At 47.1% G+C, this 14,264-nt stretch overlaps 1 protein-coding gene across 2 annotated transcripts in view; it reads left to right on the top strand.

Annotated features, from left to right (window-relative positions):
• The window catches only part of FAN1 (FANCD2 and FANCI associated nuclease 1), a 20,289-nt gene extending 6,025 nt beyond the window's left edge, over nt 1-14,264 (top strand). The window contains exons 3-13 of one of the 2 annotated variants that reach the window (XM_072981840.2): nt 1,084-1,279; nt 2,972-3,205; nt 4,297-4,428; nt 4,897-5,005; nt 5,947-6,066; nt 6,310-6,474; nt 7,841-8,000; nt 8,624-8,727; nt 9,196-9,390; nt 10,820-10,948; nt 12,797-14,264. In XM_072981840.2, coding sequence (XP_072837941.2) covers nt 1,084-1,279; nt 2,972-3,205; nt 4,297-4,428; nt 4,897-5,005; nt 5,947-6,066; nt 6,310-6,474; nt 7,841-8,000; nt 8,624-8,727; nt 9,196-9,390; nt 10,820-10,948; nt 12,797-12,934 — 1,682 coding nt within the window. In that variant the 3' untranslated portion in view covers nt 12,935-14,264. The remainder of the gene's footprint in view (nt 1-1,083; nt 1,280-2,971; nt 3,206-4,296; nt 4,429-4,896; nt 5,006-5,946; nt 6,067-6,309; nt 6,475-7,840; nt 8,001-8,623; nt 8,728-9,195; nt 9,391-10,819; nt 10,949-12,796) is intronic. The other variant, XM_078380913.1, reaches the window with a different exon arrangement.

The following is a 14,264-nucleotide window of genomic DNA, read 5'->3' as shown; positions in this document are numbered from 1 at the left end:
AAACAAACAAACAAAAACCAGAAACACAGCCGTGTGCTCTGTGTGCAGGATCCAAAAACAGGTACTTTTTTTTTGGACTTTTTACTGAACTGCTAAATTATCATCCGTAGGTGAATTTTCATGCCCTACACAAACCTTCACCACAGTGGACGCTGCATAGTTGGAGCAGAGGAAGAGAGACAGAAAAGTTTTTTTAAAAAATCTTGGGTAAACCCTGAAGGTTCAAGATTTGTAATGTTTTTATAACTTAAAACGTTTTAAGACAAGGGAGGCACAACTAAAAAAAGCTACCCACTCATATTAGTGGTCCCATAAACTGTACTCATCCTTCTTTTTGAAGAATGGTTTAAGTTATAGCGATGACGATGATAATGATGTTCTTGGACTGTAACTCCCAAAAGCCTTGGATTCTAGCTGTGCTGGGTAGGATTGCTGGGAGTTGTAGTCCAAGAAGATCTGGGGATCCATCCATTCATGGTTTAGCAATCGATGCAACTTAGACCACGATTATCATCATCATTGTTCTCGTCCTCATCACCATCATCGTTAAGTGTTGGTACCCCACTCCTCCTTTGAAATGCGCACCCAGAGCAGCCCTCCGATACATCTTTTGTATCTTAGGGATGGCTGGGAGACTCAGAGTGATCGTCCCAAAAAAGGAACTTCTTCAGATTCGAGTCAGTTGGACTGGAGATCGGTTGTCACTTTAGGCTCATTCTGTCAGCGTTTCAAAGTGGGATCAAATATGAAAGGGTAAATTTTGGGAGGGGGGGCGGCGAGTGGCAATATTGCGACTAATACTTGGTGGTTTGATTTCTCTTCTGTATTTTGTTCATCCTTTCCTCTTTACTCTCTTTGACCATTTTTTAAAAAATATATATTTATATATATATGGCAGAGTTAGTGGAGTGAGGAGAGCCCAGTAAAGCTTCTTTGCAGTTTCTGTTTTGTAACTTAGAAAAAAAAAAATGAATGTATGGAGCTTCTGGTTCCTTGACACAGCAAAAGAACAGGAAGCTACCGATCTGAGCCTCTTGTCTTGTTCTTTGGTTTGACTCCTCGCCCCCATCCCCACAACTGCAGAGACAGAACTACGAGATCTATCTGAGGTCCTTGACTTACTCTCTGCCCCTGAGCTGAAAACCTTAGCCAAGGCGTTCCACCTGAAAAACCCAAATGCTCAAAAACAGCAGCTCCTGGAAGATTTCCTCACGCTAGCCAAACAACGCTCCTTCTTCAGCAGAAGCCAAGCTGGTGTTGGAGGTGTGATCCTCAAAAGGTAACCCCCGTTCGGCGTCGCCTGCCACGAAAATAAACAAGCCAGGATCCTGACCACGGGGCCACCCTGATTTTGCCAGAGAGAAAGCTAGACGCCACCCCTTGAACAAATCATACAGAGTCAATTATATCTGCATTGTCTTTCTTCAGCCTAATTGTTCTTGCACAGGTGGGTTGCATTTTCCTTTATTCTTCCCATCATAAGGCCCAGTTAAGACGTCTTTAAGGATGCCTGCTTTTCTCGTCATGCGTGGGAACTGACTGAAGTCCCTTTTCACTTCGCATGTGAGGAGATTTAGAACTTCCGTCTTGTTTTCTCCTCAAGGACTATTTTCTTTCTTTGTCTGAGGCTCAGGAGACTGTCGTTTGCATAGAAAAAGTCGTTTGCCGTTAAAAGTCATGATTCTGCCCCAAGTGCTGAAACAGAAAATTCTTATTTATTGATATAGGCATCTAGACCATCCTGAGGGCTAGAAACTTGCTTTTTAAGCAAGCCTTCGTGGAGCCAGTAGAACATCTGGTCCTTGCCTGTCACCTAGGTCCGCACCTTTTTAAACCTGCAGGAGCACCTGCTTTTTATTCAGGCCTCAGCCTTTGGGCTGATGGGCCCCACCTCAGTGCCATTCTCTCTCTCTCTCTTCATCTCTCTCTTTTGCTTCAGAAAACGTAGTGCTTTCCTCGCTTTCCAGCCTAACCCAGTTTTCGAGAGCGGCTGTAGCTTAGCAGGCACCTCCCTCGAGAGGCTGTTTCTATTTCTGCTGCTTTTATCATTTGCACTTGAACTCCATGCTAATTTTAAGCAGAGGGCTTATCTCGGTTGATGCGTGCATAATTCTGGAGGAAGATGTCAGCGCTCCAAAGCATAACAGATGTATCAGAGAGGAGGAAAGACAATGCAGAAAAGCAGAGCCAGGGGAGAAAGACACCTGCTTTTTCAGAAGGAAGTTGGGATTAGAGAGGAGGAGGAACGTGGGGAAGAAAGGTTTTCTCAGAGGAACATAGAGATACAGAGAACAGTCATGGCAAAAACAAGAGAGCCATTTAAGAAGAGACGTCTTATGGAGGGGGTGTGATGCAAAAGGTGAACCACCACCCCTGAAGGATCCCAGAGAGTGGAATTGGCCTTTGATTCCAGATATGGAATATCCCCTTAATATGGCTTCTGTCCTGCTCCCCACGACATATCTAGTTTGCTCTGTTATGCAATGGTTTTGTTTAAATATTTGGTGATCATAGGCAGAAGAACTGGCTGGGAGGTGGGGCTATAGATCTGACCAAGAATCCAGTCCGGCCTTCTTCCTTAATCAGGTGGAAAACGTGGTTCCTACAGGCACGACCGCCTATGGAATACCCTTTGTAGCAGAAACAAGGCAGAGGCATGTGGCTCCTTTAAAGACTAAGACGTTTTATTTGGCACAGCCTGCTTCTTCCTCGGGTGCATCTTAGTTGTTTTGTCTACAACTACAGCTGCTTTTTAAATCCCCTGAGAAGCAGCTGTAACTCTATCTGGTTTGCTAGAAGAATCCCTACCACACACATTAGGGAGTCAACACCATCGGGCACAGGGTGACTGAATTCCATGCAAACCTCTGATAGGGTTCTGCGGTTAATGTTTCTGTGACTTTGGAAAATGGACAATGGCACAGATTTTATTTTCATTTTTCTCTCCCCCCCCCCCCCCTTTGCCATCCAGGGCTAAAGATCTCGCAGGGAAGTCTGTCCGTGTTTGTAAAGGTCCCCGAGCTGTCTTCTCTCGTGTTCTGCTCCTTTTCTCTTTGTCTGACCCCATGGAGGATGAAGAGGCTGGCAGTGGGGGCCAAGGACAGCTTTCAACGGTGCTGATGGTAAATATGGGGCGGATGGTCTTCCCCACTTACACGGTCGAGAGAAGAACGCCGATATTTCAAGATCGGGATGATTTTATTAGGTAGGAAGAAATACCGAGCCTCTTGGAAACCACTGTGTGCTTGCTTCCTCCCCCAGCATTATTCCTATGCATCATAACTCACATTTCCTCTCTAAGACATATTAGATGATGCATGTGGTTTTCCCTGAATCCTTCTGTCTAGTAGGTAGGTTAGGCTAAAAGAAGGTGCCATGTCAGTTCAACAAACGACAATCTAAAATGGTTTCTTCCTCGTTCAACACTGAATGTTTCATTTCGTTTAGTCGTGTCCGACTCTTCGTGACCCCATGGACCAGAGCACGCCAGGCCCTCCTATCTTCCACTGCCTCCCAGAGTTGGGTCAGATTCATGTTGGTTGCTTCGCAGACACTGTCCAACCATCTCATCCTCTGTCGTCCTCCTGTCCTCTTGCCTTCACACTTTCCCAACATTAAGGTCTTTTCCAGGGAGTCCTCTCTTCTCATGAGATGGCCAACACTGAATGTTACACTGCACTTATTCTTTATCAGGGGGCTTCATAAACTCCAAGAGGATAGGTTTCCAGTCTATAATTTGATAAAGATGAAATAGCAGATGAAAATATATCAAACAGGGCCTGGGCAGACATGGGAAGGATGAAGAAGTTCTTAGGGTGTTTGAAGAAACTGTGGAACTGGGAAGCATGGGACATAGAATTTATCTAATAGAAGCTCTGGTGCTTCTTTTTGTGAGTGCCTGGCAAGCTGGCCAAGAAAGCAGAGGTCAGTACCGGCTATGAACAACAGGACAATTCACACCTTCAGCTGATCTCCTGTTAAAGGTGACTTCAGAAGGCGCTTCCAAGTTGCACCAAAAGGGGTCAAATTGTCCACTTGAACTCTTGACTTGAAAAACCAGTTCACTTTCCTTCCCCAGAGTCATGCTATGAAGCTATGCCAGGAAAGGAAGCACTTTGTGCATGCCCCAGAAGTATACTACCACTCTACTAAGGTAGGAGTATTAGGTAGTCTTCAGGAAGGAACCTTGCACCTTTTTATTCAGTAGCCTCACCTGATCTGGGATAAATAAGGTGCTGCTCTCACTCTTACAGACTGCCCTCAATTGTTATTACATTTTTCCTTTTTCCAATTAAGATATGCCACGGCTGCCCACATGTCGAGCGACATTTCTGTGGCCATGGTGAATGGGAATTGGAAGGGAGCACACAGGCTCTATGAGACTGCCAGAGAAATGTGGCAGGAATTGCAACATCACCCTTCTCTCAGGTAGGACCCTCGTGGGGGGGGCAGGGAGAGCTGCACACATGACTAAACATTTTGGGGCTGGGCTCAACACAGATGTAACACAGAACCAGATTTGGGGCGGAAAGGGACTCTCAGGTTTTGTGTTGTGCTGCAGTTAGTGGAACTGTATGTAAGACACCCCTGGAGCTTTAACTGGAATGAATCATAACAAAACAGAGCTGGGGGATGTAGAAGGAAATTTGCAGAAGAGGGAGGAGGGGGGATTGAAAAATCTGTCATTTTTCGCAGCCCCATCTGGAAATGCCAGGGGTTGTGTGAATAATCTTTTTCATGGATTCTACCACTATTCTCTACAGCTGTTTCCCAATGCTGGGTAAGAGAAACAGGTGCATGCTGTAGGAAATGTTTGCTTTCTTATCAACTTTATGTTAATTCAAAACAAATCATTTCTCCGGAGCTTCTGTGCATTCACCTTTGTGTCCCTTGTAGGCTTCATGCAGCCCTTCCAGAATATCTCCGGCGTTTCACAGTCGGGTGGGTGTATACACGGATCCTTTCACGCGGTGTTGAGATCTTGCAGAGGCTTCACATGTATGAGGTAATACGGTGGGCAGTCTAAACTCTAGAGACACCCAGTACAGAAGTCGTACAGGCGGCTAGGACCCCAATACGCCATGCTCAGCCTAGTTGCACATGATATCAAGGGCAAGGTTTAGGATCTGCCTTGTATTTAAGCACTTGCCTGGTTGCCACAGGGTGACCGGTAGTTCCATGGAGGCAAGTAACTACACTGGTGGAGGTGAGCAGGTCTGGCGCGTCGTCTTATCCATTTGATCATGGACGTTCCCTTTCGCTCCATTCCTCATTTGCTAATCTGTTTTGTGGAAGGAAATGCCTTTTGGTTACTGGACTGCTGGAAACATCCAGTCTGGACCCTGGAGGAGAGGGGCTCTGCGACCAAACTGTTTCAAGGAAACCGTGTTTTGTTGCACCAAATTACAAGGTTCTTCAGCCAAAAGGTTCCCTTCCTTCCTGCACGTCTTTCTCCGTTTATTTTTTCCTAGAATGACCCAGCTTAACAGCTTGTACTTTAGGGTTTCTGCCTTTTATGGGCAGAATCCTCTTTGGAAAGGCAGAGCGTAATGGATCCGTAAGGCAGCGTCCCCTACTTGGTTTCCTCTTTGCCTAAAACTCTGAGCTGTGCCAAAAAGCAGCAGGGCCTAGGCACAAAGATTAGAAGGACAGCTACGAAAGCAAGAAGTGGCCTGTGTGTTGGGCAGGTCCGTCCCATCGCTGTTTCTCCCCATGCTGCAAATGCAGGAAACCCAGGGAAAAGGGGGTCCAGCCTAGCTGAGCTCACCCCTTGTGAGCAGAGAAGAGGGAGTTTCGAAATGGGAGTTTCCTGATTCGCAGTTCGTTCTCCGAGCTGCTGCACTGCACGCGCACCGGTTGGGTGAAGTGGCTCCCTTTCCTCTCAGAAGTGGGAACTGTGTCACCGAAAGACTCTTTCTCTTGTGGCCGACCTTGTCTCGCTTCTAGGAGGCGGTGGAGCAGCTACAAAACCTGTTGGGTCAGGAGGTGTATTGTACCGACAGCCGAGGACGTTGGTGGGATCGGTTGGCGCTTAACTTACACCAGCACTTGAAAGACACAGAGAAGGTAATGCTCCTCCTGCCATTCTGGTTGCCAGCTAGTCAGGGGCTGTGTCTTGCTCAGGAGGTGCACCCCCTGCCCCAACACACTCATCTTCCAACTCCCAAGCTTCTCACGTGAGAAGCTTCCACCCGAGGTGAGCCTAACGTTTGTAGGTTTTCTCTTGTGATCCGTCTCCCTTGTCTTGGCCTGGGGTGTGTGTGTGTGTGCCTTTTGTTGTGTCTCTGCAATGGCTGTTTTTTCTCCCAGGCGGTTGGATGTATCAGGAAAGGCCTCCAGGATCCGTTTGTTCGCACGGGCCATCGCCTCTCCCTCTCCCAGCGAGCCCAGAGGATGAAAGAGTTGCCGGCCTGTAAGAGGTTCAGGCCTCTCCTTCAAGACCTGCCTCTTTTCCCCGTGGAAGATGTTGTGCATGTGAGTAATCGCTGTGTGCCTTCCTGGAGGAAGCCCCGGTGTAGATCAATCTCAGGCATCCCTGGGACCACATCCAGCCCTCTTGCATTCTCCAGAGGGCCACCCTGCCTTGCTCCTGAGACACTCCTTTTGTGGGCTGAAGCCCAACAACATCTTGACGGATGTAGGTTTCATGGCAATAGCTTCCCAAGATTTTAGGGGTTGGCGTTAGGTCCACCTGGAATTGCTGCAGATCGAACCTGGGACGTTCGCCGTGCAAAGCGCCGGCACTGTGGCCAGGATACGGCCCTGAACTGTCAGCTCTCTCTACCCAGCATTTCTCCTCCTGATTGAGACCGTGGAGAGCTACCATGGGAGATGGGAAGAGCAACTTGACATCAAAGCCGCCTTTTAGATACCGTATGCCCTTTGATCCGTGTTATTCTTTGAGCTCGCGAGGGGAGGATAATGTATCCTGTATATAACCTTCATAACCTTGTTAATGGACGCTAGCCTTTGCCATCACATTTTATGCCTATTTCATGTATATGGCTGGGGACTTATATATTGGGTTTCATTTTATTTTTAAATAAGGGCATTTAAAAGTCATTCCTTCTTGCTTGCTCCTCTGTGTAACCCCCCCCCCCAAGCCCTAATCCTCTGAAGAACGGTGCTTGACTTCCCATGTACAAGAACAAATACGGCCCAAACCGGGGGGGGTGGCTTTCTGTGCTGGTTCTGCCATCTGGCCCCACGGGCTGTTTCTTGCCAGACTGGATTCAAGAGGCATCAGAAGCGCGTTCTCCCATACTGTCCTTCTCCTCTGCCCCCACTCAAGAGCTGCAGTAGCTGCTCGGAGCTTCCTTCCTCCATGTTCAGGGACACATTTCCACCCAGACAGCACCTCCGTTTGTCAGTTCTCAGATTGAGTCAAACTGCTGACAGAAAGATGGCGGATGTAAATGTTAGATGCCTTATTTTTAGCTTGACACTTAACGGGTGTGAAACAAGTTCAAGCCTTCCTCCTTGCAGATTATAATTTAGGAGGGAAGCGTGCCCTTGTTAGAGGCCTCTTCGCTTGACTAGGATTTTGAACCATTTTGTTGCTACCTCTCCTTGGGTGTTTTTAAGAAGAAAGGAGGGATAAAACTATTGTAGGTAGCTAGGTAGGTAGATTGATTGATTGATTATCCCCCCCCCCCCAAAAAAATGGAATTTGTTGATGATTTACATGCGGGGAAGTGAAATCGCAGAAGGCACAGTGGCAAACAGCCATTAATTAATACGGTGTCGTTTAGGTTCCTGGTTCTGTGTCCGGGTGTGGAGAGGGCTTGTGACCACATGGGCTTTTCCTGATGGCTTTTCTGGGGTGTTCTCATTTGCTCAGGTCACCATCAAAGGAAAGCTGTGCCCGCAAACCGGGATGGGGAAGTCTGTGTTCATTGTGGATGAAGTGGACCACGGAGAAAACCTTGAACCCTCGACGGCGGTGTGCTGCGTAGAGGAACTTGCCTTGGCCCACTACAGGCAGCGTGGCTTCGACCAAGGTGATGTCGGCTCTTTGGCAGGCATGGAGGGGGGGCGCGGGGGCCAAGGAATCAGCACGCTGCCATCATGTCCCACTAGAGTGTGACCAAGAGATAGACATCCCCACGCCCAGCAGTCCAAAGGACCAGGGGCTGGTCAGAGAGGGGTGGTCCAGATACTTAATGGTCTCTTCAGGAAGGAGGAAGGGACCTGAAATGCCCCTGTTGAAATATCTGGGATAGGTTTTGTTTTGACCTGCCAGTTTTTCCTTAGGGACACAGGAAGCTGCCTTCTACAGAGTCCGACTCTTGGTCCATCTAGCTTAGCACGGACTGGCAGCAGTCATTTTTCAGGGCTTTAGGTTGGATGGTTTTCTCGCCCTCATGGGAGATGCTTTCTGAAACTGGCCCATGATGTCCCGCAGACAGAGGAGGTGCTCTACCTGCTAGAACACCCAGGAGTCCCTGTGGGTCCCTCCTCCAAGTTGTCACCAGGGCCAAGCCTGCTTAGCTTCAGAGGAGATCAGGCCTGTTCAAGGGGGTGGGCAGGTTTTAACCAGATCTCTCAGAGGGATCGGTGTCCTTTGCAGATTGCTGGTCCTCTTAAATATTCTGAAATGGATTTTGTGCTTGTGGCTCGTTAGGGATGCATGGGGAAGGATCAACGTTTAGCACACTCTACGGCCTCCTGATGTGGGAAATCCTCTTCATGGATGGCATCCCCGATGTCTTCAGGAATCCTTACCAGGTAGGCTTCATTTAAAAAAAAATGTGCAACTTCTTCTCAGAGATTCTGTGACAAAAGGATCCCAAACGGCTTCTTTTAAGTTTGCAGTATGTACCACCAAAAGATTCTGTGGGACATTATTGCACAGTGCATAATTTTTTCAATTCTTCTTACACAGAAAGCACCAGAATGTTACTTAATCTGCCACACCTGCGGCTTAGAACATCAAAAATTTTTACTTTTTTAGTAGATGACACCATGCTGAAGTTTTCAGCTGAGCATGCAGTTAGCATCACATGGCTGACTGCAAATCAGGGCTGCCTTGCTCACATTGCATGCATTTGGTGATCCTGCTGGCAACCAAGCTGAAGAGCCACATGCCATGGGATGAATAGACTGGTAAATGAAATAAGCAGAGTGACGCAGGGGCTGTGCTCGCTGAAAGATGTAGTCCAGGCAATTGGGACTCCCAACTGTGTCTCCCTACAGGCTTTCCCCCTGGATTTGTACACAGACAGTTTTTACGAGAACCGGCAGTTGGCCATCGAGTCCAGACTCCAGTCGCTGCACGAGGCTTCCCCGGAGACCCTGATGGAATGGATTGCAGAGGTCTGGGAGGCTCAGGAGGGAAAGGTGGCCGCGCTGATCAGCTGGGACCGCTTCTCGTCCCTCCAGCAGGCACAAGTAAGAGCCCAAGCCCCTTCGCCCTGAACGGTTCTGCCCCACAGAAGGGCTGTTCCCTTGTTATGTGCCGTGCGTACAGCAGGTTTGGGCAGGGGAAGTTGCCAAGACTCGGATCTCTTCCAACTGCTTTGTGCCACTTCTAAGGTGTACTCTTTTAAGTTACAAAGTTTGTTTTTTTTTTGCTTTGGCTTTTTTATCAGCGAGACCCACAAGCTAAGTGGAGGTGGGGGATGAGGAATCAAAATCAATGGTTATGACACGGAAGGGCTCGGCTTGAGGTTGTTCTAAATTATTGTTTGCCAAAATGCTGGGAAACAGGTGCCGTCCAATGTAGCTGAACTACAGTTCCCATAATCCTTCACTATTGCGTATATCGCTAGGGGGCTGATGTTGGGACATGCAGGCCAAATGTATTTAGAAGGCAAAATTTGCCCAACCACAGGCTTGCAAAAATGGCTTTTGTTTTGATCATGTGGCATTTTGGATATATAGAAACTCTTTGTTAGTGTGCACATTTGTGCCTATATAATCCATTTCAAATCACAGGGTGGGCTGTTGCACGCATGATTCAAGAAACCTTAGCAAAAGCTCATTTGGTTATCTCTGTTTTTGCACATGATTAAAATTATAATGCACACTACTCCTTCAAAACTATTTTAAGATGGTGCACCAGCCACTTTTTGAAAAGCATTCCGCTTTGGTAGGATGATGCTTCTTTAAACTGCTGCCACCTGCAGTTTTTATAAGTAATCATATATTTAAAGATGTTGCTTTCAGAGCAGAGATGCCTTTAGTCAAATTAAACATTTCAAAGTCTAATAAATAAATTGGTTAAAGATTTCTGCTCTGGTAATTCATATAATTACTCTATTAGAGCTTTACAGGGGAAGATTTGGGGGGGGGGAGAGAGAGAAGCAAGATGAGTCATGACAAATATATGTGTGGATTTACTAACGTGTTTGGTTTTGGGAGGTGGGGCAGGGAGACAGCCCGAGGGGAAGCCCAAACTTCAGACTTTCAGGAGAGCACATGTAAGGCTTTAGTAACTAATGGCTTGTGAAGCAGAAGTGAATTCATGTGGGTCTGATGAGAAGAACAGGCTCACAGGACTTCTTCTGAAGTTGTCATAATTTGGGAAGTTCCAAGGCCAGCCTTCAGTGTAAGGTGAAGGAAAGGAGGACGGCATTTACCAACTCACAAAGGATCATCTGGATTTTGTAGGGGTGGGGCTTCTTTGAGTCCAGAGGTGAGGGCTGTAAGATGACGATGGGCCAAGGCTGCATCCCTGCCACCTAGGCGGGCGGATGTTGCTGGAGTCCCTCTGGAAGGGGCTGTGCTGCGCTGCCGCCTCTGAGCACTGGCTTGAGGCACAGAACGCACGAGTGAAAACATGATTTGGAAGAAATAAAACGGACCTTGATGTCTGCAGAGCCTGGCGCGTTGCCTCGGAGGCCCTTTTCTGAGTGGTGTTTTCCGGCGATTCTCCAAAGACCTCCGGCACTGCAGGGGTGGACTTCCAGATCTCGTCGTCTGGCGAACTGAAGATCACCAGTTTAAGGTGCGTTCCCAGTGGTTTTGAGGGATGGTGCTCTCTGATGCGACACACAACATGGGGACCGTTCTCTTGTACTGCCTTGAGGGTGGCCGTATATGTCTTAGTTCTCTCATGCATGCAGTTTTGCCCTGGGAAACCGCCCTTTGGAAGATGGACCAGGAACCGATGGGTAGAGCCCCAGGTCCCTTCTCCCATCATAAGCCCCCAGAATCCCTACCCAGAAGAGGCAGTGGAAAGAGACTTGTGAGAATTATCCTCCAGGCGGCCTGGAGGGTCAGAAATTTCTCACCATGAACCTAGGATAAAGGGCAGCCCTCTTCCCAATATAAGCAATGTTAAGCTGGAGCAGAGCTTCTTCCATGATTACCCCCAAGCTGTAGCGCTCCTTCCCCAGGGAGGCCCACCAACTGGAATTCCGTAAGAGACGTCAGAAGTCTGGCACTGGCCTTATCCCGGATTCTTTTCAGACTGAATATAGATCTTTTGCTTGTCAAGCAAAAAACTCCCCCGGGTTCATATTTTGGCATTTTCAGCACAAAAATCTGAAAAGCTGCAGTTGGTGAGTGTAGGCAGAACAGCGCTAGAAACCCAGGGGTCTACCTCTGTAAAAAGGAGCTTCCTATGGACTGCTGTGCTTTCCTATGTTGTTTTGTTATCATTTTCCGGTTAATGGGTATGTGTTTGAGCTGTTTTTATAGTTAATCAGTTTCCAGCACTCCAGTAGTCTTGGAAATGGCACATAGGTACGCATTCATCCGTTCCATTTATTGATATGCTGCTCAACAAGGAAGGATAAAGAGAACTATTCAAGGCAGAGACTCTTATTCTGAATTCCTCTTATTTTAATATTTCACTCACAAGCCTTTGCCTCTTCCTTTCATTGTATTATTTTTAAAGCACACTGCATTATAAAGTCCGTATAGTAGCAATTCCTGTTTCTTGTTGAACGACAGGCGAACCTGCCTCTGGTCTCATATTTCTTTTTATGTCTGCATTACCATAGAATAATGGTATAAGCTGACTCTCTGATCAAGATGTTATCCCGCCCCCCCCCAAGGATGATGCCCACAAAAGATTACATCAGAACAAGCCTTCTAAAGGGAAGTTTTCTATGAAAACCTTTTGTAGGAGGCACAATGCTGCTTTCCTTTCGCTGAAACACACAGGCTACCTTGCTTGAATTGTTTTGCTGCGACAGTTTTGCTTTCAACATTGTTTATGATTTCAAAACCAGGACAGAAGCCAGCAGCCATAAGAAAGCTGGAAGCAGGCAACTTTTGCTGAGCTGACCAGCACAAATAAGCCAGATTACTATTTGCTCTACTGCACAGGTTCATCAACCTTGTTATGGTTGACTTGGTCCTCATTGCAAAAAAAAATGTCTTGCAACTTCTGTTTGTGGCTGAAAAGGCAGGGCACCCCCAGTAAGGGGGACTAGACATTAACATAGCAGCCTTACAGGATTTACTAAGAGAGGTAGTGGGTGGGACAGGGGCTGTCTGTCAGCTTGTTCATGCACCGGTTTGCATTTCCGCAGAATTCAGGCAAAGTAGACAAGAGATTTCTGTGCAGAATCTTAGCTTTCAGTAAGATGTTGTTAATGCAGAGGTACATTTGAAAGCATGTAGAGACCATCACTGATGAAATCTCAGAAATGAAAAAGATGATGCATGATTTTTGTGCTTCTACATCAGGGTTGGGTAACGGTAGGCTTACAGGTGCTTTTCCACTGTAGTTTCCCCTATCTCGCACCACCGCCTAGGTGAGTTTGCAGGAGCTGGAAGCCGAAAAGATCTGATTTGACCTGCGGTCCTGTCAGTGACGACTTGGTTTCTCTTTCCCCCATTTCAGCTGGTGGAAGTGAAGGGTCCCAACGACCGCTTGTCTCATAAGCAGATGCTGTGGCTTGCGGAACTGCAGAAGTTGGGAGCACCGGTGGAAGTCTGCCACGTGGTTGCGGTGGGATCCAAAAGCCAGCGCTGGAGTTGATAAAAGCCGGTGGTGGCGGCGGCCGGATGCAAGACTGGTTATTCAGTACATTTTGGGCACTTCCCTCTGTGCTTTCTTGGGTGTAGAAAATTCTTGATTTCTCAGAGTGTGTAGGGTGCAGCTGCCTTATTCTGAAGAGTGACTTTGAAGGCCTTCTTTTGAACAGATTTTTTAAAAATCAGATGTGCCTATTTTACACTTCTAATGCAGGATTTAACAGTTTCATTTAAAAATAACCCAGTCTGGTTTTAAGCCCTGTCCCTCTTCCATTTCCTGTGGCATGGTAAGGACATTCCAGGGTGTTCCTACAGTGTTAAAAAAAAGTGTTGCCACATCTGGAAAACTAGCCCAATTTACTTCAGGGACCTTTTGTGAATTGCAACCTGCTTCGTGGTGCCATGAACCCTCATACTAGTCTTAAAGGTGCCCCAATACATAGGTTTCGTTTTTTTGCCTGTGAGTGCAGCAGACAAACATAGCTACCTGAAGAGCTGCTTCCGCATGGTTATGCAAAGAAATACATAGAATTCTGAGTGTGAGTTACACTTTGATCGATATATATTATCAGGTTGCACTTTTCCGAGGCGTTTAAAAGTTGTATCTGGGGGACTGCTCTTTTCTGTGGCTTTATTCTGACCCCTTTCCTCCTGTAGGCAGAGTGTTAAAGGGAACCCCTTTTGCGTGGCTTTACTTTTGCCAGCTCTGCCCCCCTTCCTTCCAATGGGGGCAAAGATTCTGCCCTTTTTCTGTAATTAAACACACACTCTACTCAGTGATGGAACAGGCCGCTTGCTGGAGCCATTTGTTCGAAGCAGTTTTGGAAAAACCCTGTTCTGCGCATGTAGAACTCTGCATCCTTACAAAGACGGCTCTGTTCTCAACAGTATCGGTGTAGAAGGATGGTGCCGTGCAAAGGAAGTACCATCCCAGTCAGAAAAGCAGAGAAGGAGCTCCACACAGCAGGCAGAAGTAGAAAGGTCTGCTTTTATTAAACCCAGTTTACTTCACATTCACAACGGTGGCAGGGTTGCTTGTGTCTCTTCAGCTCTGTTTTGCTCAAGTAAGGCATGGGTGGCTTGAGATAATTGTTCCAAAGGAAAGGGTTTCTTTCAGTCTTCCCAGGTAAACTCCCTAGGAGCCCCACCTACTGCTATTGGTGAGAAGTTACCTTTTTTAAACTATCATCTCTTCCTTAAATAAGGTTAGAGAGATGTTTGGCTTTCTCTGTGTACCTTTCCTTTAGAGATTCAACAGCCAGAACTAAGGGGTGGGGAAACCACCACTGCCACACACACACACACCCCAAATATATATGGAAAGGAGAAACTTC

The sequence above is a fragment of the Pogona vitticeps genome, chromosome 12, assembly GCF_051106095.1.
Source record: "Pogona vitticeps strain Pit_001003342236 chromosome 12, PviZW2.1, whole genome shotgun sequence".
NCBI lineage: Eukaryota > Metazoa > Chordata > Lepidosauria > Squamata > Agamidae > Pogona > Pogona vitticeps.
The sequence above is the reverse complement of the archived record's forward strand: the minus strand, read 5'-3'. Positions and strand labels throughout refer to the sequence as shown.